Here is a 21,489-nt window from a genome sequence, read left to right as displayed (position 1 = left end):
GTAATGAGAGGACACCACCATTTTCACATTCTCTCAAGCTTTTGACTTTTACTGCACTTTGCACCTGTTTGACAGAAAAGATTTAGCTGCATCATTTAACAGAAGAGGTGTTGGAGAAAATCCACCCAGAACAGATTAGAATACCATCATCATTCATACTAAAACACAGCAAAATTTATTTTAATTTCCTTACTTCCCACTGAAGAGAGAAGAGGAAGTCAGTTAACATCCATGGAGTTATAGTGAGGACTGCCCCATTTTCCCCATGCTTTAATGAGTTTTCATTGTTCTGGCTACAATTCCCTCAGCTGTCCTGTTCCCCAATCAGCTGCAGAGTTGCTGTTGAGTTGCCTGGGGAACTCCATAACTCCTGTCAAGATGCCAATGTGGGATGTGTCCAGAGTACTTCAGTCCCTGCTGGTTTGGGTAATGATTGGCTAGGACCTTCAACTGAATGCTGGTATCTCACATGCAAATGCACAATCGAGCACTAACATCAGGCCTCATCATCAACTTCCTTTTTTTACTGTTCACCTGATACAGCCCTTCTTCTTTTGCAATTTCTCATGGAGAAAGTATGCTTTATTACATGTTAAAAGACAACATGTGTATTGAAAGTAGCAATTTTATTTGAGTTAAAATTATTTACAAAAACCCAAAGACATACTTCATGAAACTGGTACAAACTATTTTTTCCTGCCGTTGGCTTTTGCTCCAAAGATCACAGCTGAGAAATACTGTATAAAATAAAAATAGGATTGGATTCAGAAAAGTACTCTACCATTCTAATTTCCAATTGAGAGTATTTACACAAATATTTACAATGGAAAAAAGTTACTTTAAAATTTTAATTTGCAAGTTGGCCTCAAGTACCCTTTAATGCAGTTATTTGAGGGTTTAACACACAAAAAATGCACTGCAGTTCACAGGGTTATTTCTCCCCGCACCCTCAAAAAAAAAAAAATCATCAGTGCTTGACAATTAGTTATCTAAAAAAACTGTTAAACACTGAAGTAAATCAATTCCAATTCAAACAATTACCAGTGTAACAGAGAAACATAGTTCCCCCACTTTTTTTTCCGCATTACATCTATATTTTATTATCTCTTGCCATCTGTCCACAGAAACTTAACTGTTTAATCTTTTTGAATTCTAACTACAAATGAAAACCCATTAATTTAAAATCATAAGACTAAATGGGCAAAACATATCCAATAAATTCATCCTGCCAGAAATAATTTACATATTTCATTTTACTAAGTTTCTCTTTCTATACTGAGATTTTTATCCAAAGGGAAAACACTTCAAAATCCCTTCTAAGTTACACTGGTACACTAAAATTTTAGAAGGTGATGAGAGAAAATGCAAAAAAGTTATGACCAACATAGGATTTTTGCCTCTAATCAGTTACTTCCTTACAGAATTCCCAACAATCTGCATTATCAAAAATAGGAAGACATAGAAGGCAGCCACTGTATGTAAAAAATTTTTTACAGCTGGCACTGATACAAAAGCACGGGTTTGTAACTTTATACATGAAAATAACACAAGATCTAAAAGCAGGTTAGATTTCCTGTTATTTCCTCCATCATTATACATAGAGCTAATATTTTTATGGCTTCAAGTTTTACAAATTCAGTGGAGTAACATGATGTAATTACCCATACAGGTATTTAGAAAATGTTGATGATGCAGAACTCCTAAGAGTCTGCAAATATTCAAGACCAGCATAATAAAAATAATTACCAATTTTGTTGGTCTGAATAATGAGTGCAAGAAAAAAACACCTATATTTAAAAAAAAAACCTAAATGTATTTTCTGGGATTTTTTTGTTCCACTAAAGTCTTCAAACACAATGCTTTGTGAACTAGACCTCAACCTGAACAAAATCTTAACTATATCAGCATTTTAAGGCTTTGTATTGTATGCATTTAACTTTGCCATACTACAGAAGAATGAAATAGAAAGATTATGTCAGCTGGAAACATTAATCCCCATTGGTGTTTTAGCTTCTTTACTGAATTGACCCTAAAACATCCAATTTCTTTGTATTGAGTATTATAAAATATATCTTAAATGCTCCCTTGTAACAAATCAAAACAGCATTTCAAAGTTTTTGCTTAGTATGAAGTGTAAACTACCCTGGGATTGAACATTATTTCACTATGTCCTTTAACAGGGCACAACTCTTTACAGTTACTGCATTTTTTGATAATACACCCTTAAACTGCTTGATGTGTTTATGTTTTTGTATGTCTTTTAGAACTATGAAGCGTTATGGTTTATCAGCTTACAGTATATGGGCCATGACAGTTTTAGAACTGAGAAGTAGTTCAACCACCTAATTTCAATCAAAACAGTATAAAAATATAAACAATCCAATCCTTGCCTCTTTGGATTCCAACAATTTTAAATATAGACAGTAGTTAAAATCACCAAAGTATTTAAAAATTTATATTTTATGATTTTGGAATAATCGCGTAACAAAAAAGCAAGAGCAAATTAAACTCAAATAGGAGCGATACTGCTGTCCAGAACTTCTTTATTAGAACATTTGTTTGATACCTCAGTAGCTAAGCTGCCTTGCACCTGGCTGGCATGAAACAGTGGCTCAACAGTAAACAGCAGTTGCACTATCAGCAGCAAGTTTTTCCCCTTTAAACTTGTCATGAACGAAGCAGGAAAAAAAAGGGAGGGTAAACCCTGCCAAAAATATTTAAATACTGCACTGCATCGATTCTATATTTATTTTCTTCAGAACCTTTCCCCCTCATTTTTGATAGTTGCAGATTGATGTAGTAACTGTCTTTTAGAAAATGCTGAATGCATGGTTAAGAGACCAGGTAGCCTTAAAAATCTGAACACGAATGACACAGATGAATGGTCTTGGTGTATCTTCAAGGACTTCTTTCATGATTCCTTCCTTTGTCTAAGGGTAGCTCCAGCATTAGAGTGCCTGCAGCGGAAGTTAAGTATCTAGCAGTGTTCCAAGTATTCAATCACCCTAGAGATAGATTTCTGGCCTGTTGTTCCAACAGCACACTGAAAACAAGCAATAGAAAACAGAAGAACAACAAAAAAAGCATTTATGACATTATAAAAATCTCAAAAAGCTCTTCTCAATTTAGAACGCACATATTAGTAATACAAAATGTACTTTATTTAGGCTGTGGTTCTGAAATATTTTCCATTGACTGGTCATATTCAAAGGGGAACAAGGAAGTGTTTTCCTTTCCATGTACTAGCACAATAAAGGGTTGGCAAATGGACATTCTATACTAAAAATGAAGATATCACCTTCCCCGCCCCCCGCCCAGCGACAGAGCTGAGTAGCAGAAATGCTGGAAAGCTTTCATCAATATTAATATCACTAGTGTATGAGATAGGAAATGAAAGAGCAGTTTAAAGTATGAAAAGTAACTACATCTGGCAATCTTAAAAATATGCAATACTTACAGTAAGATTCATGAAACTGAGAAATTTTTTGAGCATTTCAGTCATTATTGAGAAGTCTCCTTCAGGTAAGTATTCCCTCACAGTAGTCACATTGATCTGAGGAAGTCAAACATCTCTTAAGTTTCGAAACATTTTTCAAGCATTGCAATTAACATTAGAGGTCTGTATGTATGGTGTAATAGTATCTCTCTCCCCCCGCCCCCCATGTTTTCCTGAGCTGCTTATTGCTGTAGTTTCTACACTTCAAGTCTCTCACTACACATAAGATTTCCCCACAATCCCCACTGGCAATGGAGTCCCAAGGATGACTTCTCATGACTCATAGATATTAAAGGTCAGACGGGACCATTATGGATCATCTAGTCTGACCTCCTGCACAATGCAGGCCATGGAATCTCACCCACCCACTCCTGCAATAAACCTCTCACCTATGTCTGAGCTATTGAAGTCCTCAAGTCATGTCCTCAAGTTTAAAGATTTCAAGGTGCAGAGAATCCTCCAGGAAGTGACCAACCCCTCTAGCCAACAGAAGTTGCTACAGGTTTTTATACATAACATTTTAAATCAAGTCAGACTGCCAAGGATTCTTGAAGGCTAAACAGACAGACAAAAGTATCCTACTGACAGGGTGAGACCTGTCCTTTCCAGTGGAATAATATTTCTATTCCTTAAGGGCTGAGAAATACTGACCTTGCACTTGTCACTGTTCCAGAACTGATAATTATATAATAAATCAGCAAGAAGCTGCAGAACAGTGCTCTTCAGACCATATCTAAACTCATTGTATATCTTGACAAGTCTGATACCTCGTCAAAAAAAGTCACCCACTTTTCTTTCTGAACACAACTGAACATATGCAGTACTAAATTTTTATTTATATTTAGAACTCTGAATTCCTAAATTTTAAATTTCAGCTCTGAAGAATGTTTCCCAATCTGATAGAGGTGATCATCTTCAAAGAATGCGGGCATGTACAAATTTGGCATTCTAAAAATCACTGACAAAAATGAAATTCCTTGGATTATGATGGAATAATATGAAAAACTTAACTCATATTGAAACTATTGAAACACAGCGAGTTTATAATTATAAACATTTTCGCCAATTTCCTTCTTTTCCAGAATAAATTCAGCCATGAGACTAATCACAAGAAAAACCAGCCTGCAATACTGTCAATTATTATTGCATTAAAAATATATAGTAAGTGAAGACCAGTTTAGAATGGAATACTTCTGCAAACCTTGCACTGAGCTATATATGCGTCAACATGACCCTCCCAATATAGTAAACTTACACAAAATTCTAACTCAACAAAAACACTTCATGACTGCAAGTGGCTACTTCAATGAACATTTACAACCATTTTAGAATGAGTCATTGACTCATTTCCTTACTGGACTCTCCTGGCAGAGACAGCCCAGAAGCAATGCTGTGTACGAGGCCACGATGCAGTCTTCCATGTGCTTCCCAGCATGTTGAAGGGCTGCAGAAATAAGAAAAATTGCTTACATAGTATATATGATTTACGAAGTAGTTTGTTTTCTTATTAGAAATATCTCTAAATTGTTCAGTGTCACTTCAAAGCATTACATTATTGTAGAACAAAAGTAAATTCCTTCCACAGCTAAGGTATCTCAAAGGACTTTACAAAACTAAGTTATATGCAAAGTATAACATACAGTAACTTCTCGCTTAACGTTGTAGTTATGTTCCTGAAAAACGTGACTTTAAGCGAAGCGATGTTAAGCAAATCCAATTTTCCCATAAGAATAAATATAAATGGGGGGGGGGGGGGTTAGGTTCCAGGGAAACTTTTTTCATGGGCCAAAAAACATTTTTATACACACACACACACAGAGTATAAGTTTTAAACAAAAAATTTAATACTGTACACAGCAATGATGATTGTGAAGCTTGGTTGAGGTGGTGAAGTTAGATGGTGGGGTATTTCCCAGGGAATGCCTTACTGCTAAATGATGAACTAGCACTTGGCTGAGCCCTCAAGGGTTAACACATTGTTGTTAATGTAGCCTCACACTCTAAAAGGCAGCACAAATGGAGGGAGGGGCGATAGCATGACACACACCCTGTATGTGTGTGTGTGTGTAGGTGGGGGAGAGAGAGAGATGGGCATTGCCCCTTTAAGTACGCTGACACCACATTCTAAGTACATTGCCTTTAAAAGGATCAGGAAGTTGAGACAGCAGCTGTGGCCAGCTCTCTCCATCCTGAGCCCTGTTGTGTCTCCCCCCGCTCTATATGGAGAAGAGGTAATCAGGGGCCAGGAGTAGGGGGGAGGGGACACCCTGACATTAGTTCCCCTCTTCCCCCCTCCCCTGCACAGGGAGCAGGAGGCTCTGGGGAGCAGTTCCAAGGCAGAGGGCAGGAGCAGCACATGGCATTTGGGGGAGAGAGAGCTGAACTGCCAACAATTGGTAACCTGCTGGGCAGCTGCTAAACAGGGAACTTAGGAGAGCAGGGAGCTGATGGTGGGCTGCTGGTCCACCCTGGTTCCAAGCCCCCACCAGCTAAGTTGCAGCAGGCTGCTTTTCCTACAAGCAGTGGACAAAGCAGGCGGCTGCCAAACAAAGTTATTAGGGAGCATTGCACAACTGTAAACGAGCATGTCCCCTAATTGATCAGCCACGTTAACATTAACCAGGACCACTTTAAGTGAGGAGTTACTGTACTTAAACATGGCAGCCATTACATAGGCGCAATCTCATGGGATATTGGAACTAATTACCAAGAGGGAATATTGGCTCAAACATCAGGGTTATTCACTATGCACTCTAAATAGCTTTATTATAAAAACTTAGTACTACTACAAGTAAGGTGCACACACAATACAAAATAACACAATATCAATATAGGAATACATGTGAATCTGGAAGGATATACCATCCTCCCTCCAACTCATCTAAATGTCAGTTATCCTTCATGTATTTTCTTTAATATTACTAATATAGTATCTTCCAGCTAGTGACCAGAGAAGACTTTTCGGTACACCTTGGACCAAGCACTAGAAGACAAACTATAAATGGGGAGAAGGGAGGAAGAGGACAGACGAAGGTCAGGTGGTGAGAAAAGAATTCAGGCAGAGAGTGGAGTTGAAAAGCGAGAAAGGAAATCTATTTGGAGGGGAAGGAATGTGCTGGAGGGGGACAGGCAAATGAAAGGAGATGGTGCATCTGAAGATTTTCATTCTCCAGAGATGGAGCAGGTACATGGCCACCTGGCCCTGCAGATACCAGAGCTCCTGGGAGTCATTCCCCAAGGGTGGAGGGCACCAAGCCTTGAAACATTTCCATATACAAATTTTAGCTGCATCTGGAAGTGGATGGAGATTGGAAGGGTGGGGAGAGATAAAGACTGTCTGGTGTGTGACCCAGGGAAAAAAAGTGAGCAGGGATGAGGAAAGATTCTGAGGGACATACAGAAATATTGTGGGAATAGAAAGGAATCGAGGAAAAGGGAAATGGGGAGATGCAAGACAGTGGAAGAGAAATAAACATGGGACTTAAGGAAGAGGCAAAGAGATTAGCAGAAAAACTAAACCAAATGAGAAAACCAAAAAGGAGAGAGAATAGGGGAAACGAGAAGGAAAAGAGAGACTATTAAGTAAAGGGAAAAGACAGACAGACCAATTTCAAGTTTAACAGTAAGCTCAGGCAAGTGTACAAATGGCCACCAGAACCTTATGTAGGAAACTTTACTGTATTAATGTGTCAATGAAACAAAGTCTTTAGAAAAGAATCTGAATTGAGGTCAGGATCCAACAAAGTGAAAAGCGTATTATTGCTTCCTTCACTCCTCATATTCCACAGCAACTGAAATGCTTTTGTTCAAAACTTTTCAGAAGTTTCACATGTGGACAGACACCAAGCTGAGGACACTTCAGCCCAAGGGGTTATACGTCACTGGAAAGTGGAGATTAGAATGGAAGCACTTACGCAATTTTCACTACAGAGGCAGCTATACTGCAATCACACAGCTACTCCCCTCCCTTCATCTGACCAAAGCCAACTGATATACCTTTATTAAGGTCAAGTTCTTCATCATCCTCTTCCTTCTTATCTTTCTCTTCAGTATTATCTGCCTTTTCTGTGGAGACCCACTGAATCTCTCCACTTGTCTCTTGCCATTCTCCACTCTTATCATGCTGTGCTGTAGGAGCTTCTTTGATCAACTCATCTGTCTGGCTCTCTGCCAGCTGTGCTGCTCGTTCACGCTCAAGGAACAGCTGGTAGGAAAATTTGAGGAGCCATTCAGTTATAGGCCAAACTCAAAACAATACACTAATATTTTGAAATGTAATTTCCCCTTCCTATGCATACACCTTCCCATAGTTTTATTCTTCAGTATTAGTCTTATTAATGACACTGGAGGAAAGGATCAGAATTCAAAACGATCTTGACAGAAGTAGTCAGACAGAAGTCGTCTAAATTAGAAGTAGTCTAAATTAAACAGAATGAAATTCAGTAAGGACAAATGCAAAGTACTACACTTAGGAAAGAATACTCAATTGCACACACACACACACACACACACACACACACACACACAACGGGAAATGACTGCCTAGCAAGGAGAACTGCAGAAAAGGATCTGTGTGGGATACTGGATCAAACTAAATATGGGTCAACAATCCAATACTGTTGCAAAAAAGCAAACATCATTCTGGGATTTCAATAGGAGTGTTGAAAGCAAGACAGGAGAGAAGTAACTCTCCCACTCCACTTAGCACTGAAAGCGTTCAAGTGCATAAAAGGCTGTTACAAAGAAAAGGATGACAAACTGTTCTTAACTATGAGGACAGGACAAGAAGCAATAGGCTTAAATTGCAGCAAGAGAGATTTAAGTTCGACATTAGGAAAAACTTCCTAACTGCAAGAGTAGTTAAGCACTGGAACAAAATCACTGGAGGTTTTTAAGAACACGTTAGACAAAGATATCAAAGATGATCTAGAGAATAGTTAGTCCTGCCTCAGTGCAGGGGCCTGCACTAAATGACCTATTGAGATCCCATTAAGTCCCACATTTCTATGATCATTATCCTCTTTTTAAAAGGATTATACACATACATGACAAATAAGGGTGGAATGCCCCATGGTAAAGATCAAAGGCAACCTGATTCACCGCTTTGAAGAATAAAAACACAAGTTAACATAATTGTTTGAGTCAGAAACTTTCTCCTGAATAACAAATACAAAATTTTCTTTGACACTCTGGAATACCCAAACAGCACTTTTCATTTGTAAAACGTTCAGGATGATATTACTCTTATAGGAATCTCTGCATTTAACTTATTTTCCTGTTCTCCTCCACCCTTCCTTTTATGTCCTACAAATTCATAGTCTTTTTCCTGTAAGCTCTATTTTTTGTGTCCTCCTAATGCCTGTTTTAGTTTATTTTTATGCCAGTTTTTTGCCCTTCCCCTAAGTTGCTCCAGCTCTCCAAAATGATCCACTCCATGCATGAGTAGGGCAACAAAGTTCAAACAACAAGTTCTGTACTGGCGCTGCTGGATAAGCGGTAAGCTCCCTGTTTGTACTTCAGTTCCGAGTTTAACTTCTAGAACACCTTTTTGAGCAGCCCTTTGCAAACAGATGTATATTTAAGCATTGTTCTTTTCTATTACTCTGTGTAGTACTTTGATAACTGATGTCTTTTGTATCTGTAGTATACCCACACATATGAGACACTACAGGTTTCTGAATAAAACAAAATTGTGACTTCAGTTTCACAACTGGGATAAAATATCAGCCTACAAAAAACAGCAAAAATCTGAAAGTGACCTCAAACTATCACAACATATATACACCTCACTTTGTACAGGTCTTATCTATGCACAATTGGAGCTGAAGTTGCTAAATGGGTTTTAATTCATACCTGTAGTAATTTCAGGAGAAGTCTCTATACAGACATTTATTTCAGATTGAGTGGTTGTAATTAAACTGAAACAGGACACTCAATCCAAAATAAGAGCATCCACACACAGACTAGCATTGAAATAATTAAAGGTGTGAATTAAAATCCATTTAGCTACTTCAACTCCAGTTTGTGCCTGATAAGCCAATATAGAGTGTCAGCCTGTTCATTCTTCATGGCTTTTTTGTTTTTATGATTTGGTCAATCTGAACATCCTGATTCATTGAAACGGATATGATTCATGCTATATATTGGTAAATAACATGTTATGTCAAAGTAAATTTCTTAACATTCAATAAAGATGTAATTTTGAAAAGCCATTCATGAAAGGGGGTATGCAAGACAAATGTAGCTCATGATACTGTACTAGAACTACAGCGGGTTTGAACAAATCTAGAAATAAATTGGACAAAAAAAAAACTTTAGTGTGAATAAAAGCACTTTCAGTGTCAGAAATAATGGTACTACTGTCCTTTATATGGAAAACAGCTTCTGCAATAGAGGGTACTGAAAAAAGAAAAAGTATTGTCACTGGATAACTAAGTGAAAGCTCTGGGGGGAAAACCACAATAGGTTCTGCATTTTGTAAGGTTCACAGGAATAAAAAACCTTTGACATGATACTGTCTCTTGTTAACTCACATCTCCTCCATAATTAAGTAACTTCAGTATTACATGGAGAACTGTTTTGTGACTAAAGTTGCTACTTACCTGTACTAAAGCCTGAACAGCGTCAATCTGACCAGTTATCTTTATGCTCTCATCCCCTTCTCCTGAGCAGAATGAATCAAAAGAACATGATGTTTCCATATTGACAAGACAGTGTCTATTCCGAGCACTATACTCTACCAGATTGATCAGCAGACCCAAGCCCTGGAAGAATCAAAGTCAAAGAAGATTATCCACAATGAAGAAAAAAAGAATCCAGATGCACTGATAAATACCATTTTTATACTTTAGCTGTATGGTGCTCACCAAGGTATGGGTACTCCTTTATCAAATGGAGTGACGTACAGAATATGGCCAAATTAAAAAAAAATTAGAATCAGAAGTTAAGTTCCCACATCCATATTTAGGCACCTGAATAAGTGGCCAGATTTTCAAGAATGATGAGTACACAAAGCTTCTCTCAGCACTTCCAAAGCTCTGGCCCCTTATTTATAATAGAGATATAGGAGCCTAACTTTTGGCTCGTTTTTTTGAAAAACTTGGCTGATACATTTTATCTTTTGCCATTTATGCCACGTAGATTTACTTCACTACTGTCAAAAGAGAAGCAAAGCAGATTCGGCAAACAAAACCTGTCCCAAACTGACTACATATACTGTACTTCTAAACTTGAATGGACACTGAAATGAGAGTTTTTTTCTTCTAAAGTGAGTCTAAGGTGATGTCTCCTGTTCACCCAATTAATAGTGGACTTTTACCACATTAAATATATATGGATTACTTCATCAACAAAGATTGTGTACTGTACAGCTCCCATTTCATTCTAAATTCTCATTTTGTAATGTCAAACATCTGTAAAGAAACATTTCTAGGCATTCTATGTGCACACAGTTTGACCTAATTTTTAAAACCTTTGTTACAGACTGTAGTCACATAATGGCACCTTAAAAATCCTTGTACAGTGCCAAGTTTATTCCTTCAAATGCAGTGTTGGTTACTCCTGAAATTCTTATTTTTCATGATTTGGGTAATGCTTAGGCAACAAATCCTTAAGTAATTAAACGGTGTTTCCTCAGACCATACAGAGGTAATGCTTCCATTGACTTCAGTGTGACATTTTCTTGAGAAAAAGCTCAGTAAAAACTTTAGAATATGGAAGTCATCATGAAAAACTGAAGTAGTTCAATACACATAAGGCTGGGGCAAACTCATTCTTTATATTAATAAAACAAAGGGTCTTTTTACTACTCTTAGTTTAAAGAATGGTATCTTACCAACACCCGAATATCAAATCTCTGTTCTTGAGGTAGGAACTTTGGAACCTGAAGCACACAATTCATAGCTGTGCCTATCAGACCATCTTGTTCACCCGTTTTTGTGCTGCCCCACTCTGTTTAAAAAAAAAAGTGGTCAAGCTTCTAAATTTTTAAACAATTTTTTAATAGCATGCAAACATTAACAAAACAAATCTTTTCTAAAAAACAATTAGTTTGTCCAAGACACTTTTCTTATTAACAATCTATTTCCCAGTCCCCATCCAATTTCTGGTGACAATTACTGGTTACTGTATTGCTAAGATCCAGCATACATGAGCAAATTACTATAGAATTTAGGAGGCTAAACGTGGTTGGTAGGAATGGCCTACCTTATACTGTTTGATATACAAGTGCAAGCTCTGGAAAGATCCCTTACCATTATCATTTGTTAAGTTAAGTAAGACACCAATGATGGCCCTCATGCAATCTTCCACTGCTTTACCCACATGGTTAGTTACATTCTGGTGAGGCAAAGGCTTGCTGTATGGTAAACAGATGCTGTCTTCAGCACGGTTATATCGCTGGATCAATTCCTCACAATGCTGCAATGCTCTGAAGATAGAAAATGCAGAGAAGACATAATTAAGTAACAGTACCAGGGCATTTTATCTTTCATTATATGTGCATGATGAAAAAAATGATATAAATGTGATGTCTACGCAAAATGTGTTCTATATTATCTAAATGTACTCTAAAATTAATTTTTTGTTCTGTATGTGCCAGAGTTAATTACCTCCATTTCACAATAATTAAATAAATGCCAACTGACTTTCCACCAAGATACAATACACTTCATCGGAACCCTAGACTATGAGCTTGATTCTTTACTTTAGATCAAGTTTATGTTGGCATATGTGACAAAGTGGAGGTGGTGTGGGGGGTGTTCTTGGTTTTTTTTCCAATTATTTGCATGCAGTAGGGGTGGGACGCAGTTTCCCTGGGTGTTACTGGTTTAACAAGGTGATGGGAGAGGGAGTTTGTTGTTACAGAGGACCAGCGAGGGAACCTGGGATCCCAGCCAATGGCCTGGAGAATGAGTACCCCAGTGACTGATGACCGGGAGGCTCAGCTCGGGAGCCACAGCCGATTCTGGCCAGTGGGAGGACAATGGGCTGCGAAGAGAGGACCCCAGTGACCTGACCAGCAGGTTCCAGCCAGAGGGGGCCAGAGGACAGCTGAGGAGAGGAGGCCTGGGTGACCCTGTTTAACTGGAAAGAAGACAATGGATACAGGTGGGGTTTGGAGGAGGTGATATCAGATGCCCAGCTGGGCAGCAGGGGGGCTTGGGGCTGGAGAGAGAGAGAGAAGGCAGAGCCCACTTGGATGCTGGGGAGACTTAGATGTGATGTGCTGAGGGAGGCCAGGCCTGAGGGCCCTGAGAGTTTCCTATGCTGTGTTCAGACACTCAATAAACCCTCCTGTTTTACGCTGAGAGTCACTCTGGTCTAGAGAACAGGGTTGCTTTATTCCCTCTAGGAGCGGAGGCCCCGAAGATCCAGAGCGAGTGGACTCTCTGAGGGGACCCATGGCGAGAGACAGACATGCTAAGGCTCAGAGAAGTGTGGATCCAGGAGGCAGAGAGGCTTAGCCCCTGAGAGAGAGTAGATCCCCGAGAAGGGCTGTCACACTGAAGGGGGCTCCCCCCAGGGACCACACAGGGCCAAGAGTGAGTCCGTGACAGCATAACATACAATTTCATGGATTTCGGCAGTTACATATAAAACTGGGAAAATGCAGCTGAGAACCAGGATTTAAATCACAAATACACAAAGGTCTAAATAGAACACTACATAGGAGATTTTTTTTTTTTTTTTTTTTTAAGTACTCACTCAAAATGTCTGATTTACCTGCCAATCATGCTTGAGATACTAATACCAAAGCATGCTTCCATTGGCTAGGTAGGGTCAGATTCTCAGCCCAGTTTTATCTCCTTTTTATCCTCCGAGTGGTACAAAAGGGATGCAATCTAGTACCAACTGGCTAGTTGAGAATTCCTCCAAATTCCACAGATGGCCAAGTGTACAGAAGAACAGAATTCCACTATGCCAATTCTTTGGAACACAGCCAGCTTCTCTCACTTGTATCAGAACCCAGGCAGCTTGCAAATCAGGTAACCAGCATTAGCTTCCTAATGGTCCACACTTCATATGCCCAGAAAAAGTCTTGGCACAGAATATTCACTACTTTTCTCATGAAGAGAAAATAGTAGCAACATAATAGTTTTATTCTAAACTATTTTAACAATAGTAAAGCATTACTGATTTTATGTTAGCTATGTTTACACTGGCCTTTTCCTCCCCACTTCAATTTCCCACCATTGCGAGCACTTGTGTAGAGAGAGTGTGCTCCAGGCAAGTGATAGTATTTTGTCTATATTCACTTAGCTACCACCATTTCCATTCCACTGGTTGTAGCAATATTTGGAAATTCTAGGAGAATAAGCATACATTGGAACCATGGCCTGTGCTTATTTTTGTCATACCATGTACAAAAATATCGTCTTATGAGAACTTACTTAGCTGATGAGACTATGAGCTGAGAGTCTTTGTATGCTATCAAGTAGCTTTGATTCTCTGGGTTATGCACGGTTACCTAAAAAGGAAAAACACAAAAAACAACAACAGTATTAGGACTGACCTTTTGTTGGAAGAAGGAAGGAACAGTGAACACACAATATTTCTGTTCTTTACTCACCACTTTATTTCCTCATCAATATTTACAAAAACCAGTCAGAAGGCAATACTGAAATTGCCACTTGAAAACCTTATTCTCCATGTGTATTTTTACTTTTTTGTGACAATATTCTCCTAAGATTTTATCTTGTACCTGGCCCCACAGAAATCCACAGAATGCCCATCTCAGTTAGGTCCTACAGAACCCCATCGTCTCATACGAATCCATCTCTGGTACCATAAACAGAGGAACTATGTGCAATAATACAGCAGAAAAAAATTAATCAATTATCCCATCAGGAAGAAAGTATACCTGCTCATACTTACGCTTTCTAAGACCCGTAAACATCTTTCTGCTCCCCATAATGAAGCAACCAATTTTTCTTCGTTTTCGTCACTGCTTAGGTGATCCACACATTCTTTGACTAAGTAATAAAGAGAGCAGCATTAAAGAGGTCTTTCTGAAACCTGTACTTATAAAAGTATAAAGAGCAATGCATACAGTAACAGCAATTCTCCCAATACCTCATCAACCCTATTTGCCACACTTTTACAAAGTTGCTTTATTAATAGGAGTGTGGTGATCATAAAATGAATTAGCATTTCAAAAAGTGTTCTATTTATCACAGTAAAATCCTTTTAAAGAATCCTTTTAGCATGGTCTCAGATATTTTATGTATGCCAAAGTAACACAAAACATCAGCTGCCAAACAATAATGATGTGAATAAAGACTCCTCCATACTATTATTTAAAAGATGGAAAACACTTAAATAGGTTTGTCAAGAGGAGAGAAAAAACAAGTTTATTTTTCTATTGACCAAGAAGAGATTCTGCAGCAAACTCCCATGGCACAGAGCTGTAGATGACTCAGCACATTTTTGGACGAGTAAAGAAGCAGAGAGATCTAGCACTGTACAATACAAACCTTTTGAAGTGAAACCAAAGAAAGACATAAGGAATTGGCAAACTTGCATTTCAAAACACTCAGCACCAGCTCATTGCTTTTTTACTTTCTTTTACTCAATTTCAAGAGCTAGCCTTCTCCAACTCATTGATATTTGTTTCAACAGAGGCCTTCCTTCCCATATTTTCACCACACTTCGAGCAAAGTGCACCTACAAGTATCTCAAAGGAGCTCAAACTTATGTCTTCTTGAAGAGCTAGCTTTCTCTGGAGTGTCTTGGAAAGAAAATGAGTCCAGAAAAGGACACAATATTCTAGAAGGGGTATCACTGGCGCTTTGTGAAGTAACAGAATTCCAATACCCATACATGGTATATGGGTAAGACAACTCCTCAAAACCCAAACTCCTAAGTTGCCCAACTGGCATCCTATTATCCACCTGAAACCACACACACACACACACACAATCTATTTAGAATTCAATCTGTTTTCAATGCAACATGCTACACTTTAACGAGGCATTAATTTTTCCCAACAATCTGATGTGGAAGTACGTACTTTTTGGTTTAAGTAGAAGATGCACATTTTTTCTTTCCTCTTACCATAATAGAAATTAAGAAAAGCTGACAAATTAAGGGAAAATCTTCCCCTCATAAATCTATGTCTAATTCATTTATACTTTTCAATACATCAGAAACTAAACGTATTCAATATACCTTTATCTACAATATGATCAAGACCACCTAGAAGTCGCAGCTCTTCTTTAAACCAGTCCCCTGCTCGTTTTGAGGTGAGAGACAGTAGCGTCTCCATTGCCAAATGCCCAGTCTGAAAAAGTCAGAATCTAGAATTAGTAAAGTAATTCCATTGACAACTGCATCACAGCATATAAAAATACGTTATATTAAAAAAAAATAAACTTAGGGACTTTAAAATATGCAATAATTCTGAATCCATGAACTAACAAGAAATTGTACTACTGTTTAGCTACAGAAATCATTTCACGAGTGAACAATAGTTTGACAAGCATTACAGATGCCTCTCCTGTGCTGAAAGACATCCACACCACAAGTCTATTGAAAGCACAGCGAATCCAGTAGTTAAAAGTCCATATTTCTATGTTTCGGGGAACTTAAAGAGTCATGGCTACTGTCAAAATAAAGTCATTTCAGTGTTTAACTCAAAGAACTCCATAAGCTCACTGGAAGTTCATCATCCCATTACCTAACTGAACAAAAGTTCTCCGTGTAGAACAGCCACCAGAGGGAGCAAGCCAAACTGGCAAGTGTTTAAAAGAAGCTTAACCGAATACTGACAAGGGAAGAACAAAAAAACTTTTGCACTTTCATTTTTATATTTCTCAATTTTGCCAATATTTTAGAAGAGTCAAACTGTCTCCTTTCATTTGTGCTTCCTGTTATCAAACACCAAACTGAGGAAGGAAATGGCCAAATCAGCCAGGCAGCAGAAAATAAGGAGAGCCACAGAAAATACTGCTTCTCTGTCTTCTAGATATGTTAGCTTTCTCCTCTTGCTAAAAATGTTTTGACTTTACATAATTTTTTTTTTTTTTTTTTGGTAAATTGGCAGGACAACAACGTTTCACTGGGGGAAAACCTTCAGTATTTACAATAAAGAATACTTAGGACACACCAGAAATACTGCGAACATTTAGAAGTTTGAGGGCATTTACCAAATAATTACTCCCTGCCATGTTCTTACCAAAACATGTGCATCCATGAGCTGACCCATTTTAGATTTTATTTTGATGATTGCTTTAGTAAGGTTAATGCCAATGCAGCAACCATGGACAGAAACAAAAGATAGGTTACATATCTTGCACAGATAATTTAAAGCTATAGAGAACTGCACAACAATACAATACAGATATTTTCATCATACACTAAGGATACAGGTAAATCAAACCCTAGGCCATAAACAAATCTAGTAATTTCATGTGTACTACATAAATACAACAAATAAAAGAGCAGATAAAAGAGGAAAGGTTTTCAGTAGAGATAACTGAAGACCACCCCACTCCTAGGCTTCACGCCTGAGCCACAACTTCGAAGCACTGTTTATGCAGCTATGGAATTGATGGATGGATACAGCTATGGACCCTTCAATGGAGCGATCTGGGGCCACATAGGGTATTGTTGTGCACAGCATTTTGGGGCACTACAGTGAGCACGGCTAGCCCAAGACTGTCAACCCAGCTGGGAGATTATGGCTCCCACATGCTCCAAAACACTGTAAACATATCCTATGGGGCCTCAGACACTTCCACTGAAGGTCAACATTCTTAAAGTGTTAAATTGCTTTTCAAGGAAGAGGGGAAAGTAGAAGATTGGAGTAAATGTGCACAATCATCCCGCCCAAAGAACTGGTTATAGGCAGATAAATGTCTTTTCATCTTTGATGTAGCCTCCATACACTCTCAGTGGTGAGAGTTTAGTTAGCAACACAATATTTTGGGAGATGAATTAATGAATTCTATTTTAACAAAGAACATAGAACTGCCCTTCCAAAGCAAGCCAAGTCCACAAACAAATGGAGTGAGTAATGCTGCGTAAAATAGTGAACAGAACTTCACATAGCAGTCCTGCAGACTGCTATGATGGAAGTGTTCCAGAGACATGTTATCAAGGTTTCCTCCTTCACCCTAGAAGAATGAGTTCTAAATTGACGTACACCTGAAACAAGCCATCACATATTCAGTGCAAAATCTAATCCATTTTGATAACTCTTAAGTGGAAATGACACTACCCTTACGCTGATCCCAAAGGCTATACATTCAGGTAACTTCCTAAATATCTGAGCCTGTGCAATGAAAACTCAAAGACCACCTAATATCTACAATGAGGATTTGGGAAGGCAAAACAGAAGATTAATTGTCTAGTCAGAATTTGCACTATTTTGGATAAAAATTACATCAACCAAGTCAGTCTCCTTGGTGCCAGAACAGACATGGAATAGGACTCTGAGAATGCCACCAATTTGTAGCTGGACATTTCAGGACTAGATGTTGCCTGGAAACGCAATTTATTTGGCAATATATCTTAAGGTTGTTTGTTTAGCTGTGAACTAAACAGCCAAATTAAAACAAATAAAATTGACCTCCAATTCAGCCTCAGGACATCTGAAGACCAGAACATTCTTAGGTCCATAACCATGTGTTAAAAAGCCTAAGAAATACTAATCACCTAAAACTGAAATGCCAACCATATTGTGTTAGGTCACCATAAACCCCTTAGCTGTAGCTAGGAGCCATATGGTCATATTATTTTCCTTAAAACAAGTCAACTCCTTTCACTGACATAGAATACCGTCTTCTAATGCCAATTTCAATTTGTTCCATAACTGAAAGTTTGAGAAAACTAAGAGGAAGAATGACAGAATTACCAAAAAAAACATGCAAATGGAAAAGCCAAGGCAAGGCATGTTTTCTTTTAATCTGTGTAAAATGGAACACATAATGTAACTTGGGGATTACTGCTAACAGCTGAAGATGTTATGTCCAGAGATAACACCTCTAAGAACGTCAATCCACAGATTTTTGACAAAAACTGATTTTAAAAAAGTATCAGACTGATAAAAATTGTGGTAAAATTCAAAACAAAAAACCTAAAAAGCATTAAGGAAAATGCATTACACAACTTAACACTGAGGAAAAACTAAAGCTTACAGTAACATTTGTTACACTGAAAAATAGGTTATATTAGTCATACCATCTAGTGGTAACATACTACAGTATCAGTTGTACTGTTCCAGATCAGACCAGTGGTCCAGCTAGTCCAAGGTCCTACTCAGTGTGTTTGCATTTCTTTTAAACACAGAATTTTGAAAGACTTATAACCTATCCATTATTATTTGTGCTAGGATGAAACTAGCAAGGAAAGTCTCATGCCAGCAGCTTTAAACTAGGGCTGTCAAGGGATTAAAAAAATTAATCGCACTGTTAAACAATAACAGAATACCATTTAAATATTTTCATGTTTTCTACATTTTCAAATATATTGATTTCTATTACAACACAGGATACTAACTGTATAGTGCTCATTTTATATTTATTTTTATTACAGATATTTGCACTCTAAAAAACAAAAGAAATAGTATTTTTCAATTCCCCCACTGCAAGTACATTGCAAGTCTCTATGATGAAAATTGAATTTACAAAGGTAGAAATATGTTTAAAAAACCCTGCATTCAAAAATAAAACAATGTAAAGCTTCAGAACCTACAACTCCACTCAGTCCTACTTCTTGTTCAGCCAATTGCTCAGACAAACAAGTTTGTTTACATTTGCAGGAGATAATGCTGCCCACTTCTTGTTCACAATGTCACCTGAAAGTGAGAACAGGCATTCATGGCACTGTTGTAGCCAACGTCACAAGATATCTATGTGCCAAATGCCCTAAAGAGTCCTATGTCCCTTCATGCGTCAACCACCAATCCCGAAGACATGTGACCATTCTGATGACTGGTTCTGCTCGATAACTATCCAAAGCAGTGTGGACCAACACGTTCATTTTCGTCATCTGAGTCAAATGCCTCCAGCAGAAAGCTGATTTTCTTTTTTTGGTGGTTTGGGTTCTGTAGTTTCCACATTGGAGTGTTTCTCTTAAGACTTCTGAAAGCATGCTCCACACCTAGTCCCTCTCAGTTTTTGGAAGGCACTTCAGATTCTTAAACCTTGGGTTGAGTGCCATAGCTATCTTCTGAAATCTCACATTCGTACCTTCTTTGAGTTTTGTCAAATCTGCAGCGAAAGTGTTCTCAAAAACAAACATGTGCTGGATCATCATCCGAGACTGCTATAACATGAAATATAGGGCAGAATGTGGGTAAAACAGAGCAGGAGACATACACTTCTCCCCCAAGGAGTTCAGTCATAAATTTAATTAAATGCATTATTTTTTTTAATGAGCATCATCTGCATAGAAGCATGTCCTCTGGAATGATGGCTGAAGCATGAAGGGGCATACGAATGTTTAGCATATCTGGTATGTAAATACCTTGTAATGACGGCTACTGAAGTGCCATGCCAATGCCTGTTCTCACTTTTAGGTGACATTGTAAATAATCATTTTTACAGTGTAGATATTTAATCAAGAGTCAAAGTGAGGACTGTATATTTTGCATTTTGTGTTGTAACTGAAATCAAAATATTTGAAAATGTATAACACCTTACTTCAGTAATGGTATACACCTTACAATAAGTAAGGTGTATACCATTGTTTATTGTAAGGTGTATAGCAAAATGGTATATAGACGCTCCATTTCAGAGTGTTAGAAATGTGTATTAGTAGTACAAAAGGGTTGGTTGAAGTTTAGTCAAGCAATCCATTGACAAAACGTATTTGAACAGTACTCAAACAGGAAAAGAATTTCCCCCTCCTCTTTTTTCAGTATCTTTTTGGGCTTTCCATCCCCACTGTATGACACAGGAAAGCACCTAAGTAAACTGGTACTGGTCACTGTTGGAAGGCAAGATTTTGGAATAATTGGACTGCTGGCCCGATCTGGGATGACAGTTCTTATGTAAGAACTTTAAAAGACCCAGAAAAGCAAGGATATTTAGAAGAATCAAAATCTTTACCTCATCACATTACACTTGGATATTGCAGAACTATTTAACTGCTTGTTGATACAATACACCTGGAGCAGCTTGAGAATAATTTCAGCTTTAACTGTGAATTTTACCCTTCTACAGACAAACCATTAGTGTTATTTTTACTTAATTTTGATGCATGACATATTAATCATATATAGTAAATCAAAACTCGGACACAGTCCGGAAGAAATACTGCTACCAAAACTTTGTAAGCTCATGTTTATTTCTTAAATAATTATAAACCTGTTACTAGCTAAAATAGGACTATAATTTGGTGAACTGCAGACAACTGCAGAACTATTGTAGCTTATTGTATAGGTTTAGAGTAGCCTTGGTCTAGAAAAGAATTTGTAAATTTAAAGATGAAAAAGTATGTACTGCACATAAGAAGATTTTCTATAAAGAAAACAGATGAAAATTCAGACTACTCTTGGCCCCCTAATAGGGCATCACAACGTAAACACTTAGTTATAACTAGCATTGAAAGATAGCTGCTGCTAATAAGTTTTGTTTTACCAAGCATTTCACTTTAGTTTTAAAACAGATCCTTCAAACACAATCATGAAACTCACCGTGATGTTTTCGAGATCAAGATGTTTGTTGTGAACAGTTTCACAGAGCCTCCGGATTTTTTCCTTAATTTTGTTCATGTCCTTTTCATTAAGCAGCTTGGCAGAAGAAGCATCTTGCTCTAGCTCCAAAAGCCGAATCATCAGATCTAGACTAGCTCTGTCTAGATCCATGTTCAAACGATCTCTACTCAGGATGTACATAAGAGCTGCTGTACAAAGTGACAGATTCTTGAAAACAAAAAGACAATATAAAATTGTAGCAGCACCTGTGTTAGATGAAGAATGTATAGCACTTAAACGAAGATTTTTTTAATAGACAAAGCTGGTGATTTGGGGGAAGAAATCTGTCAGACTT

At 37.9% G+C, this 21,489-nt stretch overlaps 1 protein-coding gene across 1 annotated transcript in view; it reads right to left on the bottom strand.

Annotated features, from left to right (window-relative positions):
- Positions 1–609: 609 nt before the first annotated feature.
- WAPL (WAPL cohesin release factor) overlaps positions 610–21,489 on the bottom strand; it is a 126,565-nt gene continuing 105,685 nt past the window's right edge. The window contains exons 9-19 of the mRNA XM_084635420.1: positions 21,135–21,362; positions 15,665–15,776; positions 14,372–14,469; positions 13,888–13,964; positions 11,749–11,924; positions 11,331–11,446; positions 10,099–10,260; positions 7,493–7,700; positions 4,852–4,940; positions 3,458–3,553; positions 610–3,043 (exon numbers count right to left, since the gene is read on the bottom strand). Of these exons, the coding sequence (XP_084491546.1) occupies positions 2,978–3,043; positions 3,458–3,553; positions 4,852–4,940; positions 7,493–7,700; positions 10,099–10,260; positions 11,331–11,446; positions 11,749–11,924; positions 13,888–13,964; positions 14,372–14,469; positions 15,665–15,776; positions 21,135–21,362 (1,428 nt within the window). The 3' untranslated portion in view covers positions 610–2,977. The remainder of the gene's footprint in view (positions 3,044–3,457; positions 3,554–4,851; positions 4,941–7,492; positions 7,701–10,098; positions 10,261–11,330; positions 11,447–11,748; positions 11,925–13,887; positions 13,965–14,371; positions 14,470–15,664; positions 15,777–21,134; positions 21,363–21,489) is intronic.

This window comes from Lepidochelys olivacea (genome assembly GCF_965140295.1).
Source record: "Lepidochelys olivacea isolate rLepOli2 genome assembly, chromosome: 7".
In the NCBI taxonomy this organism is placed as follows: domain Eukaryota; kingdom Metazoa; phylum Chordata; order Testudines; family Cheloniidae; genus Lepidochelys; species Lepidochelys olivacea.
Note: the sequence above shows the minus strand (reverse complement) of the source record. Positions and strands in the feature narration are given on the sequence as shown.